Source organism: Lissotriton helveticus, chromosome 11 (genome assembly GCF_964261635.1).
Source record: "Lissotriton helveticus chromosome 11, aLisHel1.1, whole genome shotgun sequence".
NCBI lineage: Eukaryota > Metazoa > Chordata > Amphibia > Caudata > Salamandridae > Lissotriton > Lissotriton helveticus.
The window spans coordinates 768,545,479-768,569,670 of NC_136072.1; the positions used below are offsets into that span (position 1 = coordinate 768,545,479).

At 42.7% G+C, this 24,192-nt stretch overlaps 1 protein-coding gene across 1 annotated transcript in view; it reads left to right on the top strand.

Annotated features, from left to right (window-relative positions):
- Positions 1-24,192, top strand: part of CDS2 (CDP-diacylglycerol synthase 2) — a 432,047-nt gene that overhangs the window by 178,276 nt on the left and 229,579 nt on the right. Inside the window, exons 4-5 of the mRNA XM_078666643.1 lie at positions 4,589-4,686; positions 20,375-20,514. Coding sequence (XP_078522769.1) covers positions 4,589-4,686; positions 20,375-20,514 — 238 coding nt within the window. The remainder of the gene's footprint in view (positions 1-4,588; positions 4,687-20,374; positions 20,515-24,192) is intronic.

Sequence of the window (24,192 nt, forward strand, 5' to 3'; positions counted from 1 at the left end):
GGCAACACCACCACCACGTGGTACTGCAACAAACAGGGCTGGGTGGGGTCGTGGACCCTGTGTCAGGAGGCTCTGCGCCTCTGGACATGGCTGGAACATCAGGGGGTTTCCTTGGTGGTTCAACACCTGGCAGGTTCTCTGAACGCCAGGGTGGACGAACTCAGCCGCCGGTGCATGATGGATCACGAATGACGTCTGCACTTGGACGTGGCGCAAGGACTCTTTCACCAGTGGGGAGAGCCTTAGTTAGTTCTGTTCGCCACCGAAGAGAATGCGCAATGTCATCAGTTTTGCGCATTGGAATTTCCAAGGTGGCACTCGCTAGGCGACGCTTTTCATCGTGAGTGGAGTTGCGGTCTACTACGCCTTTCCGCCTATACCACTTCTATCCAGAGTGCTGAAGAAGATCAGGCGCGACAGGGCCCAAGTCATCCTTGTGGACCAGACTGGGCTCGAAGAGTATGGTATCCGCAGCTACTCAGCATGGCCATCGCTCCCGTCCAATACGACTGCCTCTTTGGGAGGATCTTCTGTCGCAGCAGCAGGGGACGGTCCTCCACCCAAACTGTCCAGCCTCTACCTCCTTGCGCGGAGATTGAGCGGTGGCAGTTAACGTCTTTTGACCTGCCTCCTGAAGTTTGTGATGTAAAACGGTACACGCCTGCAGGTGGAATAAATTTGTGGCTTGGTGCACAGCAAAGGCTGTGGATCCCCTTTCGGCCCCTCTTTCAGAGGTCCTTCTATACCTGCTTTCTTTGGCCCAGCAGGGCTCTACTCTGGGCACTATCAAGGGCTATCTCTCGGCCATTCCAGCCTTTTTACGGCTTCCAGATAAGCCTTCCCTTTTCAAGTCCCCTGTTTAAATAGATTCTTAAAAGGCATTACTCATCTTTTCCCTCCTGTTTCCTTGATAATGCCTCAGTGGGACTTGAACCTGGATATAACATATTTGACGTATTCGTCTTCTTACTTTGAAAACTGAATTCCTGGTGGCCATCACCTCTGCCAGAAGAGTGAGTGATCTCCAGCACTTTCTTCTAAACCTCCTTTTCTCTCTGTCCATCCGGACAAGGTTGTTCTAAGGACTTGGCCTTCTTTTCTGCCGAAGTTTGTCCCTGCCTTGCACATCGGGCAGACCATCACGTTGCCCACCTTCTTTCCGCCTCCCCATCCCTCAAAAGAGGAGGAGAGGCTCCACCGTCTGGGCCCAAAATGTGCGCACTAATTCTATCTGGACCGCACACAACAGTTCCGGGTGGATGACCAACTCTATGTTGGCTACGTGGGCGCCAAGAAAGGTCGGGCTGTTCACAAGCGGACCATCTCTCGTTGGGTAGTTCTGTGCATAAAAGCTTGTTATTCTTTGGCTAAAAAGGAGCCTTCGGTGGGGCTGCATGCCCATTCTACCAGGGCAACGGTAGCCACTACTGCCTTTAGACGGGGAGTTCCCTTGCATGACATCTGTCAGGCAGCTACGTGGGCCTCGTTGCACACGTTTACCAAGCATTACTGCCTGGACAGCCAAGTCCGGCGAGACGGCTTCTTTGGCCGTTCTGTTCTCCAGGACTTTCTGGTGTGATCTTGGTTCACAGACCCACCACCGGGGTTGGTATTGCTGGGGTATCTATTCTAAGGTAAGGAATCTATCACTACGTGTTTCTTTCAGATGCACAAGTCACTTACCTTCGGTACCGATATATCTGTAAGAAACATTAGTAGTTATAAATTCCCTACCGCCTCACGCATCCTCTCCGTTCTGCGAACTGATTTCTAGGGTTATCCCTTTTCAGGACCCTAGTTTCAAGTTACCAGTGGTCAATATCTTGCATGTCTCTGCGTTCCTGGCGCGGAAAGTTGTGGACAGAACTGATGTCAGCGCGCTTGGCGCATCTAAGTAGCTCCGCGACGACAACACCAACGCCGCTCGCAGAGCCGCACGATGACGCCTACCGATGCTCAGGGGTACTGCTGATGAAAAACTTTCCGGATCCAGTCTGACGCCTGGGAGTAATTCTAAGGTAAGGAATCTATCACTACTAATGTTTCTTACAGATATATTATTACCGAAGGTAAGTAACTTGTGCATCACTCCTGGCTTGGGGCAGCCATCTGGGAGAGGTGGAGATCAGAGGACTCTGGTTTTGGCGTAGTCTCACCTCCACATAAACTCGTTGGAGGTAAGAGCAGTCCACCTGGCTTTGAAAGTCTTTTTTCCTTTCATCAAGGGAAGGTTCATGTGTTCACGGACAACACCCACCGCCATGTGGTATTGCAACAAGCAATGCAGAGTGGGGTCGTGGACCCTGTGCCAAGAGGCCGTCTGCTCTGAACATGGCTGGAATGCTAGGGTATATTCCTAGTGGTTAAACATTTGGTGGGCTCTCCGAGAGCCCCACCAGACAAACTAGGCTGCAGATGCCTCTAGTGATCACAAAAAGTTTCTCCATCCAGATGTAGGTCAAGGTGTCTTGAGAGACTTGGGAATATCTTGCTTTGATCTATTTGCCACTGCCAAGAATGTGTAATGTCAGCACCTTTGCGTGCTGGAGTTTCCAAGGCAGCTCTCAATCAGAGACTCATTTCCTCTTGAGTGGAGTTCTCCGGAAGATCAAGAATGACTGGGCCTAAGTCATTTAGCGGCTCCGGATTGGGCACGGAGAGTATGGAATCCCGAATTCCTGAGCATTAGCATCTATCCTCTGATCAGGTTGCCCCATCGGGAAGATATTTGTCACAGCAGCAGGGCAGCGTCCTGCACCTGAACCTGTACACTCTCCTCCTACATACATGGAGATTGAGTGGTGACAGTTGAGGGTGTTTAATCTCCCTCCTGAGGTATGTTTGTATGTTTCCCTCCCCGAAAACGAGTTATTCCAGCTGGTGGGACGGATTTGTGGCTTGGTGTGCAACCAAATCTGTTGATCCCTTGTCTGCACCCTAGTCTGAAGTTCTTTTGTTTGTGCTCTCCCTAGCCCAGCAAGGCTTTGCTTAGGGCACAGTTAAGTGGTACCTTTCCGCCATTTCCACCTTTGTGCAGGTGCTGGACTAAGCATTCCTGTTCAATTCACCAGTTGATACTTGTTTTCTTAAAGTTTGCAACTTTGTTTCCTCCTACACCCTTCATTATGCCCCAATGGGACCTGAATATAGTCCTCCCTTTCCTCATGTGCGCCCCCTCTGATCCTTTGCACAGCTGCCCTCTAAGTCTGCTGACCATTAAAACTGTCTTCTTTGTGGCAATAATACCTACCAGGAGGGTTAGCGAGTTGCAGGCCCTGTCAGTTCATTCTCTGTACACAACCGTTTTTCTGGATAAAATGGTCCTTCAGATTAATGCCTCTTTTCTACCAAATATCGTTACATCTTTTCATGTTCGGCAGACTATCGTGCTGCCTACTTTCTTTGCCCCCCCCAACTTACCAAGAAAGAGAAGGACTCGAAAAGATCACTGTCTCTTTATATTAACTGCACCAAAGACTTCCGGGGGAATAATCAACTCTTTGTTGGTTTTATGGGTACGCAGAAAGAAAAAGCAGTTTACAAGTACCCAGATGGATTGTCCTTTGTTTTAAAATCTGCTACGCAATGGCCAAAAAGCAGCCCCCTGAGGGCTTAAGAGCTCATTGTACCAGAGCTAAAGCTACGACCACTGCATTGGCAAGAGGGGTCCCATTTCTGGATATCTGTCAAGCAGCTCTGTAGGCATTGCTTCACACATACGCCATATACTACTGCCTAGACGGTCAGGTCCAGGGTGATAGGCATTTTGCCTGATCAATCCTCCAGAACTTCTTAGTGTAACACCGTCTGCAGACACATCTCCAGTAAGGAATTGCGTTAGTATCTATTCTAAGGTCAGGAATCTGCAGCTAGAAGTCTCCATCAAATGTCAAGTTATTTACCTTCAGTAATGCCTTATCTGGTAGTAACTCTATTTAGCTGCAGATTCCTTATCAACTCTTCCATCCTCCCTGTTCTGAAAACTGTCTGTATTTCACAATTGCAAAGATCCTTCAAGACCTCACGTGGCACACTAGTCATTCCTCCTTAGTTTGGCTCTGTGCCTCTGGTGCGAAAAACAGTGAAAGACGCTGGGGTGGCGCCTTTATAGGCACTGCATACATCACTTCTGGTGTGGACGATGTCACATACTGGTGTGCAAGGGGATTACTCAACAATTTCTGGATTCAGCCTGACACCTGGGGAATATTCTACGATAATAAATATTCTGTGGCTAGATAGTCTGTACCAGGTAAGGCTTTACCGAAGGTAAGTAACTTGTTTTTCTTTTTAGAAGGAAAGCAGTTTAGTCATTGTCATCAGGAAAGACAATTTTTGTAGCATTACACATTGCCTCCGCGGAAAAGGTTGACAGTAATTCCAGCTATATAGAACTTTTCTAGTCCCGAGTAAATGAGTTCTTAACAAAGTCTATCTTCAACAGTGCACTAATTGTAGCATAGAAATACAATTTTTTTGTGATGGTGACATTTTGTGATAGTAATTATTATTTCTGGTTTCCTTCCTTTAAAGTGAGATTAACTATTGATGTGTCACTCACAAATAGTGCAATATTACTTTTTTTCAGGTGATGTGTGTGCAGATCAAGTGTTTTCAGGAGATCATCATGATTGGCTACAACGTGTATCACTCATACGAGCTTCCCTGGTTCAGGACTCTTAGCTGGTGAGTACTGCTAATGTGTGTCCTCACAGGGAAAGGATACGGCTTAGCAACACCACAGGTTTAAGGTGGTTGGGCAAAATTGTATTATCTTCAAAAGAAACGCGTATAAAAGTTAGACTTGTCGTTCTGCAAAAGAAGAAAGTAAAAACTGTCAAATAATTAGAATTTCTTGCAAATTAGGGCTGCCAAGCCTGTACACTCTGCCCTTTCTCTGTCTGTTTTTTTTCTGACGGACCCTATATGATCTCCAGCTTTATACTTGCATACTCGTGACATTTGCCTCCAAGACTTTGCCTTTCTTAAATGTTTTTAAAAAAAAGGCTTCAGTTCACCTTAAATTACCACTTTGACAGAGAGGATATTATATGCATTCACTGTGCTGACTGTGAAATGTTTTCTTTAGCTTCACAAGCGCTCTGTAGTCTAGTCTCATAACATAACCATTCTATAGCTCTGAGAGAATGCTGTTTCATTGAAAAATGCAGCTTCATGTACTGTGCATATCCTATTTGTTAATCTGAATATCTCCATCACCCAGAAATTCTTTCCATACTGCTAGTACGTATACCTTTTCATATTCAGGCCTCTCCTCATAGGACTTGATATTTAAATCGTTCTTCATTTTGTTTAAACTGCTGTAGAATGTCCCCAATGTTCTTTAATCTTCTGGATATGTAGCCAGATGCCATACCTTAACGCCTTAACGGTGCGGGTGTTCTGAAGAGTGGGTGGGGCTACGTCGGCCGTTGGCCGATGGCAGCACTAGGGAGGTAGTACTGCCGTCGGCCAACGGCTGAGGGCAGCACGCAAGGGGTTAAATTAGGCTAAGAGTACAAACGTAGTACAGTCGCCCTTTTATATTCATTATCTTGATTCTTGTGCATCTTAGACTTTTAATCTGTTATGACAGTGTTTCTTAACCTTTTGATTTAGGGGACTCCTGCTTAATCATTACTGGAAACCAGGGGACCTCCACTGAATCATTGAAATCTGGGGCCCCTCACTGAGTCATCAGAAACACACATTCATCAAACAAATACACAAATGATTAAATATTTTTATTTAATTCACACAAAAAATGCCAAAAAATCCAATGAAAATGTTAATAGGAAGGTTGGAGGTTTTCTAAATCAAATCAAGGCCACTCTTCGTCCACACTATATTCTGTTGTATTCACTTGCAGCGCTCCCACCAATTAATCTGAGAATACCAGCTTCATTTTTAGACTCCAAATTCCTTCACATTTCAAAAATGTTCAATTTTACGTTTTGTATGCACATTATCTGTTAATATTATTTTATTTCCCAAGCAATCACGGGCCCTCTGAGTAGGCTTTGCGGACCCCTAGGGGTCTCCGGACCACAGGTTAAGAGCCACTGTTCTATTGGATGATCAGGATCCGTATATTTGCCATACTCACTTGGGGTGTCTATTCATGACTTTGCGTTACTGAGTTACTTTCGCCCTGCAGAAGTGGTGTTTTGCCATATAAGAAAACTAGAGGTGGGATCAAATGGTGCATTTTACAACCCATTTTAGCACTGAAATGTTAATTAACAGCCTATTGAAGGAACTAATTGCCCAACAGCACAAAAGGCTAAAACCAACATGAGACATCAACTTTTTCCATTTTTGCAAACATTTCTTCAAGAATTCGCAGCATTGCACACAAAGCTATCTACAAGGACACCCAGCAGTGTATTAGAGGCAAAGGCTGAATCTTATGTCACAGCTCTTTAATTCTCATGTGCAACAAAACCTTTGCCTCCTTTTAGACACTTTCCCCAAATGCTTCTCTTCTCAATCTGGTTCATATACTCACCCCCTAAACCAGAGGTCTTCAAACCTTTGTAGGTTGAGCCCCCCCCAGCTGAATTTCTTTAGATGTTGAGCCCCAACCACCTGACAGAAGTTTCTGGAATCTGGTACACTACATAATCGACCGCCACGCGCATATCCCAGGCCATATTGAACAAATAATATTCGACACAATAAGAGTGTTTAGTAAACTGCAGGTTTGTGAGTTGGTGTGGTGAAATGACAGAGGCTTATTACTCTGCTCCAAACACTATTTTCCAAGATAAAATGTGCGCAAATTGTTTTAACTCGGATACTTTGTTTTACACATGACATAGATTGATAATACTACCAACATATATGTGACCAGTGTGCCAGTTTTTCACCAGAGACTGCCAATCTGTGGATGGATTTTTGCCACTGCCATCCCCAGGTTGAACGGTATTTAGTCTTTAATACCGCAAGTGCTGAGAACCCAATCTCACATAAATAGGACGAGCTGAAAGCCAAGTGAGTTTTGATAGTAGTTTCTCTCAAACCTGAATACTCTGCAGACATTTTCAGCCAAAACAGGGACTGTAGGGAGACCGTGCTGTCAGATTTTTCTAGCACTCCCTAGCTCAGAGCTGGTACATGAGAAACAATTCTTCTCTAGAAATCATTACCAAACGTTTTAGGCAGCATTATAATGGGATAATTGCCCACCAACCATCCGAAGACAAAGTTGAAAGTCCACAGAGGGAGCGCTGAACGAACACCTAATTGAGAATTCTTTAGTGGTACAATAAGTTGCTTGCCTGAAGCAGTGGGAGTTTAGGACATATCGGGCTTATGTTTAAAAAAAATAGAACTAATAATAAATTAATGATGTCTATTTTACTTCAGCGCAATTTTGTCTGACAGACTTTGTGGTGGCAGGGACATGTTAAGGATTTTGGGTGCCCTGGGCCAAAACTATTTTTGGGGCCCCTGTCCAGTACAGCTTTGAGTTGAAATTTTTTACTTCAGCTCTGCCATACCCTCTTTAGCCAGGCTACTAACTTTGCACAAGCACTGTGGTCAAAATTCTAAAAGCGTTTACATCTAATATTCAGAGATTTTGTTTTTGTTGTAACTTATTTTTATTGACATTTTGCATTTACAGTGACATGTTGTATCAAATAACATTCTCATAGAATACGTCTGCTGGTATTTATCTCAGAATGCATAAGTAATCATGCAATTACTAGTCAAGTGTCCTATAAGGAACTGCTGAATATTAATCTAATATTCCGAGATAGTGATGTATTTTCACTGTTGTAACAAAGCAGCAGCCCACTAATTGTACAGCGAATAATATCTGTGGTATCCTCCAATTTCTCATATGTGAGGACCTGCTTGAATCTCAAATAAACTTTTTATGGTTGTTGCATGAAACAAACACATTTCTCTGCAAATAGTAATAGACTTCCTCACATCAATCACATTACAAAGAAATTAAACAAAACGGTATTTACAAGAATCTGTTTAGGAATTATTCCAGGCCTTCAGGGCAAAAACAGTGCTGTCTCTATCAAGGGGCCCCCTGAAAGGCTGGATTGCAGTGCATGTAAATGTGTCCTTTTGTAATTTAGGATGAAAACCTTGATGGGGCACGACATGTCCATTCTTATGTACAGGGGCGCAACTAGACCTGAAATTTGGTTGGGGGCTAACACTCCTAGCCAGGGCTAGCCCTACCACTGGTCACACACAGTGTAACAGTCTTTTTCGTTGCCCCTCCCCATTTCCTCCTCCTTAATGAATTTCTTCACTGCCACTCACCAACGATGCACCTCATCTCTCTATCGCACCTTTCTGGCAAATATTTCACTTTTTATATAGCACTACTCATTGTTTACCCACACTCAGTTCAGTGATTTGCTTGGTACATGTTCTTTGTAGCAGGCACAATAAACCTCTGCACTGTGTGGGTGGCAGGAGTGCCCATGTGAGTGCACGGTGAGCGATTTGACAGTGTGAGAGGAGGGTGAGAGGAGTGAGTGCAGGGTGAGTGAGGTGACCATATGAATTTGGGTGCGGATGTAAGTACAGAGTGGGACAAATGAATGTGTGGTTAGTGATGTGCTTATTTGAGTGATATTGCAGATTGAGCAGTGAGGGGGACAGGCGAGTGAAGTTCACAAGAGGGCAGGTTGAGTAGTGTGCTCGTGTAACAGCAGGGTGAGGTACAGGGTGAACAGCACAAGTGCATTGTGAGTGCAGAGTGATCACGGTGAGTGCAGGTGTGAGTGAGTGCACTGTGAGTGCGGGTGACTGATATGAGTGCATGATGATCAGTGTGAGTGCATGGTGAACAGTGTGAGGGCATTGTGATTGCTGTGAGTGCAGGGTGAGCTTGAAAGTGAAGGGCGAGAATGAAGAGTCAGTTGTCTGAATGCAGGGGACATTCCCAGACACTTGAAGTAACTCATTATGTTATTGACGATGGCGTAGGGCAGGGCTTTAAGTGGGAATAAAAAAAACTGGGGGGGGGGCTCTAAAAGGGGCATGGCCTATGTAATTAAGGGCATGGCTTACAAATACATAGGGTAAAAATCTGTGCTTAGCATAGTGTGCCGCCAAACTTGTTTTTTGCTGTTTCTGTTATTGCATCAGATATATGATACAAGTAACATCATACCTACAAGACTAATGACTTTGCCAATGGTTGTTCGTTATATATGAAAAATAAGCAGCAAATATTGCCTGCATATAATATTGAAAAAGCTTCCACTTAAAGCCCTGGCCAAGACGATGTTGCTGCTCCTGCATTTCAAAATGAGAAGGGAAATCCAGAGAGAAAATTACTCTCTTTAAAGGATTTCCCTTCCCCTACAATGCTCACCTGGCATGACATCATGCCGTAACTTCTCCACCAGTGAGAAGTGATCAGGGTGCGCATGCGCACAGCAATGTGCCACTGTCACTGCAGTCCGGGAAAAAATGGACCGCCTGTGCCAGGGACATGTAACAGAACCCGATAGAGACTTGTTTTGAGGCCTCCTTTAAAAAACTGCCGGTGCTCAGACCATGTGAGACCCGGCCCACTTAAAGCCCTGGCGTAGGGTTTCAGATATGCTAAACTATTGCTATTATGCCATGAACCAGGGATCAGGGTGTAGGAAATAAATGTGCTGATCTTGCAACAAACTTCCAGTCTTATGATAAGGGTTTCCAGCTCATTATTTTGATGTCCCAGGTGGTACAAAAATAAGCAGTCATCCAAAGCTGTATTGTCAGCACTTGCCGGTGCATACTTTCAACAGCAAATATAAATAGAAAGAACTTTTAATTGTGTTCTAGGGCTGGCTGCCTGAATGATCCATGGCTGATAATACAAAGGAACAAAGACAGAAAAGTCACATTACAAATGAATACATACTTCATTTTTTATAACCATATTTAGTTTCAAGACAAGCAATTTGCAGACTGTTTAAGCAACACATAGCTGGCTGGCATTTTGCTCACCTGCTTGTGTAATTTTAAACGATACTTTGTCTCCTTTCCGGGAAGAGCTAACCCTCCCAGGACTGGCTTAAATTCATAGAGCTGAAATGATTCAGCTGCAGTGGGAGGCAGGACGTTCGTTTGCTTTCAGTTTCAGCAGAGGAGACTTCCTGCCTCTTACTGCAGCTGAAGCATTTCAGCTGAACCAATTAACCCCCTCCTGGGACGGTTAACATGATAATGACAAAAAGTATGGGCAAGTCGTGACCCATCTATTTCCCCTCCCTCCCCCTTCCAACCATACCAGAGTTCTCCAGTAAAAAAAAAATCCCCAGAAGAGTGGAAGGCGCGCCTTGAGATGGTGTCAGAGGGCGCCCCACAGATTGAAGAACTCTGCCCTAAACTGTGCAGGCAATCCAACCAACTTCAAAAGTATGGGAAAATCACTTTTTACTTGGTTACCCCCAGTTTTTGCTGAATTTGTTTTACACATGTTTTATACTCCCCACACACGCACTTCCGTCCATTGCTCAGTGTGTGTCCCCGGACCCCTCAAACAGGTATGAATTGGCTAATCCATGATTGGCATATTTAACTCTCCTGTAATACCATAGTGTATGTTGTAGAAATTACACCCACAGCATCGAAATGTAAATGTCACCTGTAGGCTGCAGCACTTATTGTGCAATATACTAGTGTGACAAGGAAAACATGGCTTCAGGTCTACCATTGCGGCCTGACTACTACTGTTTAAACCTGTAGTCTGACCTGTCAAAATTACTTATTGACAGGGAAAAAAAAACCCTTCCTTTTAAAAATATTAATACGCCACCACATGTAGGCTGTATAGCCCACAAGTTAGAGTATTGTTATTTAAAAGTTAGAAATATAGACATTTAAGTTAGATTTGATGAAGGTAGATTAATATGTAAGAACAGTTCCTTTCATAAAGTTAGATTTTCCCTGGCAGAAGCTCTTTGGAGCTAATTTGTATTGGCTTGACAGCAGCTTCCCTGCCAGTGCTTGACCTTAATGAGGTGTGACATGTGCTCCCAGATCAGGACAATGACTTAGGGGTGGTGACGGGATGGGCTTAGTGTGGAGTGTTTCATACAAAGCAGCCGTGGAAGGACAGATGGGGAGGTTCTAGGAAATCCATTAACTTGAAAAGGGGCAGAGGTAAAGCCTGCCAATTCATAGTTTAGTTAAAAGGGAGACCTGAGGTGAAGCCTTTATTCTTTACATCTGAGGCGGCCAATTGGGCACCAACCCAGTGGGAGGGGTCCCAGAACCTGTTTGGTGTAGGTAAACATCCCTTACAACGCAGTCATTACATCGCACTGCTTTTACAATGCAACTGTTACAACCCAACTGCCTTCACAACGCATGCATTACAACGCATGCATTACAACGTATACCATTACAACGCATTATAAGGTAAGTAATGGAGATTTTTTAATTTTAGGGTGGATTTGGGTCTTGGGATAGATGGGAATAGTAATTTTTACTTCTACACTATCCAACACTTTCCCTACTGTTGCACTGACTGGAGTGGAAATAGTAGTTTTCCCCCATTACAATCCAACACGTAACCTACTGTTGCTCTAAAAGTATTATGCGTTGTAACGGTATGCGTTGTAATGGCATGCATTGTAATGGTAGTTTTAAAAAATGAGTGGTAATAGCATGCGTTGTAAAATCATGCGATGTAACGGTAGTTGCGATGTAAATACCTTGTTGTAAAAGCATGCGTTGTAATTGTTTGCGTTGTAACGTCATATATTCTTGGTGTAGCTTAGAAGGAGAAAACTGCTCATTCACCCCTTAATGGCACACAAACTCCCTCCAAGGGCAAAAGGCTTGGGCCAGCTTGAAGTTTCCTTAGAATAATGCCCTTCAGGACGGTTTGCAGTTAAGGGAAATGGAATGCTCTGTAAAAGTGGGTAGTGTTGCCCCTGTCAGCTTTTTCCCCATTGGTTAAGGAGTGTCTAGGAGTCCAGCCTACTCATTGGCTCCTGAACTGTACTAAAATGGACCGTACCACCAGCCCATCAGAACACTTTCTGGACCTGCTGAAGAACAGAAGAAGGTCTTCACCTGCTGGGTGTGCCTCCACTTGTGTCCAGGAGAAATAAGTGGACTCCAAAGGTCGGTTGACTGGTCTCCTTTTTGGCTACAGGAACAGCAAAAGCTGCAAGAGGCCTTTTCCTGGAGTGACCAGTTGCTAGTAGAAGAAGACTAGACCCTGTTGGTGGCCTCTGCTGAAGTGGGTCCAGACCTCTAAGTGCTGTCCGCAAGATCCTTTGAGCCTCAGTAGTGTACAGAATGACATAATCTGAAATCTATGAACAATTCAAATATTGGACTTCCAGACCTCCAGAAGACTGGGACCATCCACCAGAATTCAGTCTGCCGAAGCACAACTTACTGGGTCAGAAAATCAGGTTGGTCCCACCCAGAGCCTTTTGCAGCCAGAAAATGCAGTTTAGCGAACCCTGTGGCAAGATTATTTGACTTAGTTGTGGCCTTCCAGGATACAGCCTGCTGCCTTAATCTTCTGGAGTAATTGGAGTCCAAAAAAAGAGTTATAAGTTGGTGGTAAGGGAACTCCGTTGTGGTGGCAGAGTTCCCTGCCTTGCAACATAGGGGTCCGCCTGCCTAATTTAATGTCAGCCGGCCCTTAGTATTTGGCCACAGCAGAGACCGCAGAGACTACTTAGTCTCTGCTGTAGCCAGACATCTCTAATGGCCCTAGGGCATAAGGGCTGTCGGGGAAATGGCTACATGTCCACCCACCCAATTTAGATGGGCGGACATGTAGCCATTTATTTATTGTAACTTCCTGCCAGGCAGAACCTGATGGTAAGGGACAGTAAAAGTGTAATAATGCTTCTCCCACCATGGGAGAAGTCTCCCATGGTGAGGGAACCATTATGTTTTTTTTTTTTTACAAAAAGAAAATCCTGTTTTGGGATTTTCCTTTTGTAAAGAAAAAACAAATATTTTGTGCTAACAGGGCTGCATCACAGAGTTGAATGCATTGACAGGAACTTCCATGATGGTGGTTCCTGCCAATGCTTTTATAATTAACCCCTGCTTGACAGTCAATAATACACATTGTGACACATTACATACAATTGTAAACACAAAAATTAATCACATTAAAAAGATATTAAAGAAGAGAATCCATACAAATAGTGGCATACATCTTTATTATTGATACAAGTTTTAGCAAAGTTTTTTAACTGATTTCCTTAAAATGAATGTTTTTATATATATTCTGTTTCCTGAATTTTCCCTTATATACTTGTTTCCATGACTGATTGCCTAGGAGTTATTTTTCACTTGCATTATGATTTTGCAGCAAGTGTTGGAGCTGGCCATCTTTTCAGGGTCACGTCTGAACCTTTTGCCTTTTTCCCTCCATTTTTTCTGGGAATTCGTTTTTCTTGGCCTTATGACTCTGTGCATTTTACCACTGCTAACCAGTGCTAAAGTGCTTGTGCTCACTCCCCTAAACATGGTGAAATTGGCTTACACCTAATTGGCACATTTAATTTACTCATAAGTCCCTTTTAGAGTGGTATACCATATACCTTGGGCTTGTAAATGAAATGCCGCCCACTTTAGTAGTCCCTTAAAACATTTCCCAGGCCTGCCATTGCTGCTTGAATGCAGTTTTAAGCTGCCAATTAGACTTGGCACCCTAAGCAAGCCTTAAACTCTTCTTTTATTGCATATGTCACCCTATAGTAGGCCCTAGGTAGCTGAAAAGGGCAGGGTGCATTGTAATAAAAAGGTTATCCATGTACTTTTAAGTTTTTCATGTCCTGGTAGTGAAAACCCCTAAATTTGTTTTTCTGTAGTGTGAGGCCTGCCTGCTTCATAGGATAACATTGGGTTGACTTATTACATCTATTAAGCACTATTGGGGACAAAATACCATTTCATGTTTGGTATCTGTGACATTGTAATAACAAATTCTCTTTAATGGTAAATCAGATTTTATTTACTATTTTGAAAATGCCATTTTTAGAAAGTTGGGATTTTCTTGCCCTTTACCATTTATTGCATGCAACCTGCCTAGTTAGCAGTTAGACTTTGTGAATTCCTCCCAGACAGTCACTCAATAGAGGGATTAGGTGTTCCTGAGTGGGCCATCTGCTGGCAGGATTGGGGGGTGGGCGGAGCTGGGCCCAGCCCTACTTGCAACTGAATAGGCTATGCTGTGCCTTCACACACAGGGCTTGTCACCACTACTTTGTTCCTGCAGCCAGCCTGGAGCCATGGCCGGGAAGTCAGGAAATTCCAAGCACTTCAAACAGAAACCTCTAGAAAAGTCTACTTCAAAGAGGGCACCAAGTATAAAAATAAGGCCTTCAGAGCCACTCTTCAGTCCACCTTCTGGGCCTGCCTTATTTTTACACTGCGAAGCTCTGCCTTCAAGGTCTTCAAACATGGAAACAAGATGAGCTATGACTCAGTCAAATTTTCAGACAGATGTCTGATGTCAGTTGTCACACGCAAGCAAATTTGAAAGGTTTTGATAACTTCAGAGGTCAGCAGACGCCCTCAACTAACTTTCCACCAGGCCCTGGTAGAAAGCACACAATCATTTGGCTGCCTCCCACAGAAAGCTGGTACTGGGCCTCGCCTGATACTGTAACTGGTTACCCCCTGGGGGGGGGGATCTCCGCACCAGTAGCGTTATTCCTCCCCTGGGAGTTAGCAAAAAAATAATGTATCATTTCCATTACCATTAGAGAACAGCCATTGGATTACCAATCTTTTTAACAAATGTGTCTTCATAAAAGGCTAATTTACAGTGTGACGTGTTTGAAAAGAGAGAAGGAAACAGACGAGCTGTCCGCCATGATGGAAATTTATTGATAACAAGAGGTGAAGAGCAAAGCTGAGTTATATAAATCTAGAGCCTGCCTTGAACCCTCTGAGGCCTGTTCTGCTGCTTGATCCCTGCTTCATCATTTGAACCCAGGAATACCAGAGTGAGTCCAAGGACTAATGTGCTGGCCTTCTGTTCGGAGCCACAGGGACATAACAGGCTCCCACGTCTTGAACCTGCACCTGGACCCAGCCTAAGTGAGTTCTAACCTCTACTTCGCCCCCAAGTGATGCCTCTCGAGCCCTGGGCCCTTGCTGGTCGTTCTAAAGGTGCCCAGATAGCCAAAATCCCAAACTTGGGACGTAGAAAATCTTTGGCTAAAAACTGCTATGAGAACCGAGCGAATAATGGGATCAACCTGCTTAGGTTGGCCTAACTTCCTCATAGCTCCTGCTACGTTCTTTGCTGCAGTAGCAAATCCTATTCAGCAGGCCTACGTCACAGGGGTATCCGACCTCCTGGAACTCTCCTCGGCAACAGCCTCCTGCCTCGTCCCGCTGAAGACTTTCAACTTCCAAAAATTGACTAATTCCGAGCTTAGAAATCTTCACCGTCACTTCGTCAGTGGCTCCCGGATGACCACAATTCCTCCTGGGACACAGCCTGCAGCCTTGCCCCGCTGATCTTTACCTTCTCCTAATATTTTTCTATATTCTAAGTCTGAAGGTAAGTGCCCCTTCTTGTATCTGACCCACGCTCCATCGCGGTCAACCATATTTTTTGACTATGACCCACTCTCACACAACTAGATGTCCATGGTTGGTGCTTTGATGTGCTAGATACTAGTTTTTACTAACAACTTTAAAAATTCAATTCTCTGGTTCTACTGATTTTTGTTGTTTTGGTGTCAAATAATTTATTACAGTTTACTCTATTGTCCTTAATTGGAATTGGATTTTTCTAGTTGTGTTTTCACTTTATTGCTGTTTGTGTGCTGCATAAATACTTTACACATTGTCTATAAATTAAGCCTAACTGCTTTTTCTACCAAGCTACCCAGGGTTGTAAACAGTTTAATTTAGTGACTTTTGTGATTCACATTGATAGGGATTGTGGCTGTTGCTTGACCAGGGCTAACACCCCAGCCAATGAACAACCCAACTTCTCAAAATAAGGTTATCTAAATTATCTAAATTATGCTGCTAGGTAATTTATTTACATTTCAAATTATGCCGCTCATATACAGCCTCTGAGTCTCCCATATCGCGCCAATTTTAATTTACCGTGGGCTGAAAGGGTGCCCCTTAAAGGGTCGGGGCACCCCTGCACCTCAAAGGCCTGTGTTATGCCCCAGCCTGTCAGTATTATTTTCATTCATTTGAGCTTGAACCAGCATTTTTTTGGGGCCTCTGCAAATTATGTTGCAAACTATGTTGTAAATGATGTAAATCCATAACTATACAGAAAACGCTGAGGCCACGTTCACATTTGTCATTAAGCATTAATCAGTGGCCCTTCTCATTGTCCTATCAACAATGTATTCATAAAAATTAAACAAAATCTATACACTTTAATGCAAGTCTGTGTCCTTTGTCAGCTGTACTTTACAGGAAACAGCTTTTGCAAACTAAATTGCCCAAAACAAACAAGTAAAATAAAAAATACATAACATCTCAGGGTTCTTATGACATTCACACACCACTCAACCTTTGGCCGTCTGCTTTATGATGCCACCAGAACCCCTAGATGGCAATATTAGTCCATATTACACAGTTACACATTGTGTAGTCTGTCCGTCCGTCCGTCCCTTTCTATGAAATCATCTCATTCTATGTATCCATCTCTTTGTATGTATCTGTCTCTTTCTAGGTATCTACTTCTTTTTACGTATCTATCTCTATAATATTGATTTTCAGACACCCACCACTATTTTGCACTGGCTTATGCAGATTTACCTTGGGAATTGTGATGTGCTAAGTTTCCCTATGATATGTAATACCTGTAGTCTTTCCTGAATTTTAAGCCTTAAAAAGGGTTACCTTATGGGACTTATATTTTGCATTTTAACAATAATAGAAAACAAACTGTTCTTGGCTATGAGGACAGACCTGCCTGATAGTGCTAAATATAAAACAGGGCCCCATGTGAGCTTTTATCAGAATGGAAGAAAAATAAAACATTTTAAAAGGAGTAAAATGCCGAAAAGGGCACATTAAAAGGAAACAGAAAGTCCACTTCAAGCTCTGTGACATTATAATGGCCTGAGGCCTCAAGCCTCACCTCAGTGTTGTCATGGAACTCCTCTGTGTCTTGCCGTACCCTTATGTATGGCCTTATATTATTTCAGTACATAACAGCAGGCAGACTGACTGGCCTTAAGCCACCATTCTTCTCCTGCTTTAGTTCCAGAGTAGTTATAAGGCTTTAATGTCTTTGTTAAATCATGCCTTATTTGAAGTGATTTGCTCTTTTTAAACTGAACTATCAGAGATGCTGCACTAAACACAGCATCTTGAGTATGTGGCAGTGTAGGAAACAGGCGTTGTGGCCCGTCACTCCCTTGCAAGATGACCAACATGCACACTTTGTGATTTAGTGTAAAGATGGCAACTTCCTGGTAAGGGCAGAACTGAGACCGGTAATACATTGTGCATAGGCCATGCAACATATTTTCAGATTGGAATAAGCTATGGTCTTGCTGCCTTTGAGATGATTCAGACCAGTAATCAGGCAGGGGAGAACTTCTAACTCTGTGGCAGACCACTTGTACCATTGAGTCCCATCTTCAAAAACCTATTATGTGTATTTGTAAAGCAAACTATCACCCGTGAGTGTATCCTGGTGCTGAACAGGTGTTTGTGTGTGTGTGTGTGTGTGACTAGCCCTGCCTGAAAAGCTTGGTGTTTTACTTCTTGTGGAATTCAAGAAGAGAGAAGATAGCTCTGATGTGGAGTGGGGGGCCATTCTACACTTTAGGAACAATGTAAGAGAACGCTTTTGATCTGGTTCTGTTTGTGCGTGGCAAAGTGCAAGTAAGAGTCCTGTGGAGCGGAGGTGTCTCGTGGTTGGTGGAAGGAGAGGGATCTGTTCAGGTTAGTGGGGCTTACATTGTGTAGTGCCTTGAATGTGTGTGTGAGGAGATAGAAATTAGCGCATTTGTGTAACGGGAGCCAGTGGAGCTCCCTGAGGTGTGGCGTGGTGTGAGTTCATTGTGGGAGGTTGACCTAATGTTTACTGTTAGTGGGCTTGGCGGCTGCCCAGTACTTACCATTGTTTGGCCCTAAAGGCACTCTCAATTGCTTGCTTCCTGCTGGTCAGCTCTGCGTTTGGCAATTTTCTCTTCTTACATGTAACCCTCCCCTAGTGCATGGCCCAAGTACTTGTGTTCTTACACTGCTTGCACTTTTGGGAACTGTTGTTTTCTTTTTGTTGAGCCTCTCTACAGAGTGGCTGGATCTGTCGTCTGTACCCTCCCTGTTGTCTGTGCCCCCCACGCTGCACAATAAATGAGCCTGGAGGTCAGATGCCTTTGTCCCTTCCTCTGACTTTTGTTTTTGTTGCAGCTTTTATATAGGGCAAACTCAACCCGAATGTGGAGCGCTTTACACAAGGACACATTCATTTTGTGTTGGCACAGGAAGATTACGTGACTTGTCCAGAGTCACAGGATGTTGAGCCAATGTCAAAAGTCAAACCTGGGTCCCTAGATCAAACGTTTGCTGCTTTGGTTGTATTGCCACATCCTCTCCCCCTTGCTTGCAGTTATCAGATACACATGTTTATGCTGACGTTATTTATTTTTACACTGCGAAACTCTGCCTTCAAGGCCTTCAAACATGGAAGCAAGATGAGCTATGACACAGATGTCTGATGTCAAATGTCAATTGTCACACCCAAGCAAATTTTAAAGGTTTTGATAACTTCAGAGGTCAGCAGATGCCCTCATCTAACCTGCCACCAGACCCTGGTAGAAAGTACACAATCATTTGGCTGGATCCCACAGAAAGCTGGTACTGGGCCTCGCCTGATACACTAACTGGTTACCCGCTGGGGGGGATCTCTGCACCAGCAGCATTATTCCTCCCCTGGGAGTTAGCAAAAACATAGTGTATCATTTCCATCACCTTTAGAGAACAGCCATTGGATTACCAATCTTTTTAATAAATGTTTCTTCGTAAAAGGCTAATTTACAATGTGACGTGTTTGAAAAGAGAGGAGAAGGAAACAGACGAGCTGTCCGCCATGATGAAAAGTTATTGATAACAAGAGGTGAAGAGCAAAGCTGAGTTATAAACAGCGTTCCTTTCTGTCACCAACAGGCTACCATCGCCCAAGCAATGTGTTGTTTCATTCAGACAGGGTCAACTAATCTTTGATGCACTCCTTGGCTGGGCCAGTGTGCTCCAGTCACAGGGCTGGGCTTTCTACAAGCTTAGGAAAGTGGACTGGCCTTGAGCGGCACATCACTTTGATGTCCTGAGCCAGGGGAAATTTCTTGATGTTTGAATCAATAACATATGTCGAAATTAAGGGAGCAGGGGAATGAGATAACTGCAAGTCAGGGCTGAGGGCAAAGGATGAAGAATGTTGAGCCGGCGCCAAGCCTCATACCTGGTTCCCCAGCTCGAAATGTGGCAGTTTTGAAGAAATAATAGAGTGCACCGACGGATCTGCAATTAGCTTTGGCCGTTATATCACATCCTCACCCTGGCTTGCGTGCAGATATCAGATGGCAGATAAACATGTTTGCATTGCTGACCTTATTTACTTTGTAAACTGAGAAGCTTGCATTTGAATCCATCTCCTCCTGCCCAGTCCCTCTTTCTTCTTCTCCAACGCTCCACCTCTTCCCTCTTTTTTCCTCCCCCTCCCACCCTGGTCCTTCTTTTTTCTCCCACTTCCCACCTCTGTCCCTTTTTCGTCTCTCATCTCACACCTGTCTCTGTTTCTTCTACCTCTCCAACAGACAAAAGAAAAAAAACACTATCAAGCGGCTAGCAATGGCCGCTTCATAACGCTTTTATACCAGTCCTGTAATCCACTTCTACCAGCCCTCCTCTTTACCACCCACATCTGCCCTCCTGTTCACCACCCACATCTTCCCTCCTGGTCACCACACAAATCCGCCCTCTTGTTCACCACCCACATCTGCCCTCCTGTTCACCACCCCATACCTGCCCTCCCGTTTACCACCCACACCCACCCTCCCGTTCACCCCACCCACACCCGCCCTCCAGGTCACCCCACCCACACCTGTTTGACAAAGCCAATTGCTCGCCAATAGGCGAGACCTTATTGGCTTTACCAATTCATATTAATTATTATCTTGTAATTTCTGCCTTGTAAGCTTTAGAATAGAATACAACAGACTGGCAGCAGGTTTAAGACAGGGCTGATAAAGTTCACAGCAGAAATGTTTTCAGTGCCACAGGAATTAAACCTCATTAAAACTTTACATGGAAAGACAAGCAAAATGGCACTTGCTTGCATTTTCAAACTCTAAGGAGTTATCTACCTCTGTAGCGGTCAGTGCATGGGCCTCTCTCTACGGAGTCTAACCTCTTCCTCTTTCTGTTCCAGGTACTTCCTGCTGTGTGTAAATTATTTCTTCTACGGGGAGACTGTTACAGACTACTTCTTCACCCTAGTGCAGCGAGAGGAGCCTCTGAGGATCCTAAGCAAGTATCATCGCTTCATATCCTTTGCACTGTACCTTATAGGTAAGTCCTTTTCTAGCTCTGCCTAGCCCTTTAGACCTGCATATGTTTTATTGTGTTATTTTGCTCATGAACTCTTTTTCAAGGTTTGTAGTTGTAAGTTCTATTTTGTTTTTATTAATGAATTATTTTCAAGATTTGTTCATTCCACTTTTTAATTTACTTTTCAATAGAAATACTATTCTGCTATTGCTTCTTGGCAACTTAAGTGCAGAACACACACAGGCTGCCACCGCCACCTCTTTCTCTCTATCTTCTGTTTATATCTCTCCTCTATCTCTCATGCCTCTATTTCTCTCTCCTAGTTACTGTTTTATTTCCTTCATTACCACTGTACTTTTCTTCTTAAAATGTAGCGTTTTCCTTTTTTCCAGTCCTTGTGTTTATTTTTAGTATCTACATTGTGGTTGCATGGAAATGTCATGAAAATCAATTATTCATTTCACGCCAATAAAAAGACTCCAGGCAACTCTGGCCTTGCTCTGTTCGTGTTCTGTTTTCTGACAGTGCTTGACGTGCTAGGACAGAGTGTGCAAAGTAGATTTCCATGCTGTTTATGAGAATAAATGCGGAATGCATACTGAAAAAAGAATGCTCACTTTTTTATGTTACAAAAATGCCATATCCGACCTATGGTAGTGATCCTCTCCAAACAGCCAAAAGGGATGCATGTTCAGTTTTGTCCTAAACAGGTTTGTCATTGAATACCCCCTTTTGAACTCTAGAAACCTGTGTCAGCTAGATGAATAGCTGATTGTGGTGCCTATCTGTCCCAATCTGAAGTGCACAAGCAACAGCTCTTGTCTTCTATGCACTCTTGGAAAATAAATGAACAATTGTATGCCTGCTTTCCAGTCGCCTCTGGTTGCATTCATTTAATGCTGCTGGCTAAAGCATGTGACAGCCTACATGCTATGAATGGCTTTTAAGTACCCCCTGCCTTTTTTCTTTATGGTAAATGTTCCATGTGACTCATTTGGTCAGGGTTTTGGCAACACAGCTGTGTAACATACTTGTACTTGGAGTGAGCCCTGGATCCACCTATTAATACCATTAGCCTTTTTACCACCCTCTTTCTGCCACTGCTTTGAAACTTTGTAGCTTACATCTTCACTCAGTCCAGAAAAGTATTTCTGTCTCCTCTAATTCAATTTCCTGGTATGGGGTATCTTCCCATTGAACTGCATGGCTATTTTACAAGATTTTGTCGCTCCACATTTGGGTAGTCTCTCTGTTGGCTCCTTGATGCGTGTTCCCACCCTTTCCCCTCTGTTTCTGCTCCTGCTGGCTTCCGCCAGTCCCTTCTTCTTTCCAGCGTACCTCACTGTTGTTCCTCCTGTCCATCACACTCTTGTTCCGCTCTCCCACCCCTTCCTCTTTTCTCTCTGTGATCTCTGTTCCTCCTGCCCAGTAATCTCTTTAATTTCTTACTCCCACAGATTAATTTTTCCTGTATCTTGCTTTTTTCCCCGCCCACCAGTCCTTCCCATTCCCCTGTCCCAGCACACCCTCCCATTCCTTCTCTTGTTCTCCTCCCTCTCTCCCCTTGTATCACTCTTCATTAGCCGCCCATCCTCCACTCCCATCGGCTTCTCTTTAGTGTTGCCTAGACTGGGATTTTTGCACATGCCTTCAAATGACAGTCTGCCTATAATAAAGGTTTTCTTGTATTCAATGCAGTTGTAATTTTGTTTCCATATTAATTTCAGTTGAAGGTTGGATGACAAAGTAGCCTTTATTAGTCCTTTCCGTTCTTTCTATGTCATAGAAACTAATGAAAGACAGTAATAAAGTCTACCTTGTCATCTCACCTTTTATTGACATAAAAATAAACAGGTCTTTATAGGAAGCAAGGGTGTTTTCAATATAGACTGGATATTGTTTCTTTAATGTGTATTTAATTTGCTTATGCTACAATGCTTTAGCATAATATACCAATAACTATTCACTATTACTAATGTTTCAAAAGTGAAATTACTCTGTTTTTTAGTAATCCTACCCACCCAACACCAATCATACTTCTCTTTCAGCAGCCCTTTTTCAGAAATAAGTGTGAATACATATTGAAAGTGACGTATGGTCACTTTTTCCTTTGCCGGGTTGGTTTATTTTTAACCCGATGATTTAAAAACTGTAGTATTGAGAATCAGTTAAAACATATTTTGGACCAAAGAATGGAAATTTTATGTTTGAGGCATGTGTGCTATAGATACGGATCACTGACATAACCTCGACAGACCGAATATCGACTGGACAAAATATCGATGACTAATTATCGACAACAAAATTATCGATTTACTATACTTACACAACAAACATCAAAAATATCGACTACACAATATCGACTACTAAAAACAACGACTACAACAATATCGACTCACAACATTATCGATTTCTAAAACACCGATTATTAAATATTTATATAACAACAGTCAAAATATCGATTACACAAACATAGATAGCAAATTTATCGATTGTAAAAAAATCGACATTAATAGATCCTAAAATAAATGACTTTATTATTTAATAATTAAGTCATACTGATCATAAAAAACCAGATTTAGTTAATATAAATAGATGACATATATTATTTATTTTCATAACATTTACAATACACAATAAATACTAACATACATTTTATAATACATAAACAATGTTTCAACCTTCTACACATTTTTTACAACTAATTATATATATTCCTCCACTTTACAAATATCAAAATAACATTACCTAGAACATTACCTATACAAAATAAATCCTTACACATTCAATAAACGTTAATTGGCGTCACCCATATAAGGAAAACAATTAGCATAACAGAAAAAAAATTCAAATCAACAAATAAAAACAGACTATCCATTTAAACAACCAATCCTATTTCTGAAACAATTAACCTAATACTATATAAATGAAATAATAAGTAACTAAAAACGCAGTATACATCTCCTAAGTAAAGGAAGACGAAACTCTGCTGGATTTCTGGAAGAAAACTGATGGACTTCAACAGAAAGAGACCTACACATATCTAAAGTAAGTACTACTACATTATTAGTCAGCGAAAATGTAAATCTCAAAGCTCACACCTATATTTTAAAGCAAAATACATCAAATATATCTTTTTTTTTTAGCACTCATCCTACAGATGAAAAAAAAAACAGAAGACCTACACAACACCTGGACATCAAAAGTTACATATAAAAAAGTAAGTATATATTAGAAATGTAAAATCGAGAATTAATAGATAGGTAACTAAATCTAAACTAGCAAAAAACGTCGAACAAATTATCATAAATAGTAATAAAATATATCTACACATTTTCTCAACTTCCACAGGTACAAAAAGATATACACAGAAAATAACAGTTTGAAGAACATCAACAGCTGAAAATAACGACTTGAAAGCATCAAAACATTTTCAGGTAAAATACAAATGTGTGAAACTGTATAATGTGATTAGAAAATTTTTTTTCCTTAAAAAATATTTACATTCTCTTTTAATTACCTCCTAGCACTACAATACTATCATGACTGAAGGAGCTAAATTCATTTATTCACAAAAAGGGAAAATGCTTCTTTGTTACATGGGATATGTCTACACTCAAGAGAAACAAAAAGATTTGAAAGTGTTTTGGAAGTGTACGAAATATTATGCCAACAAATGTTATGGTAGAGCTATAACTC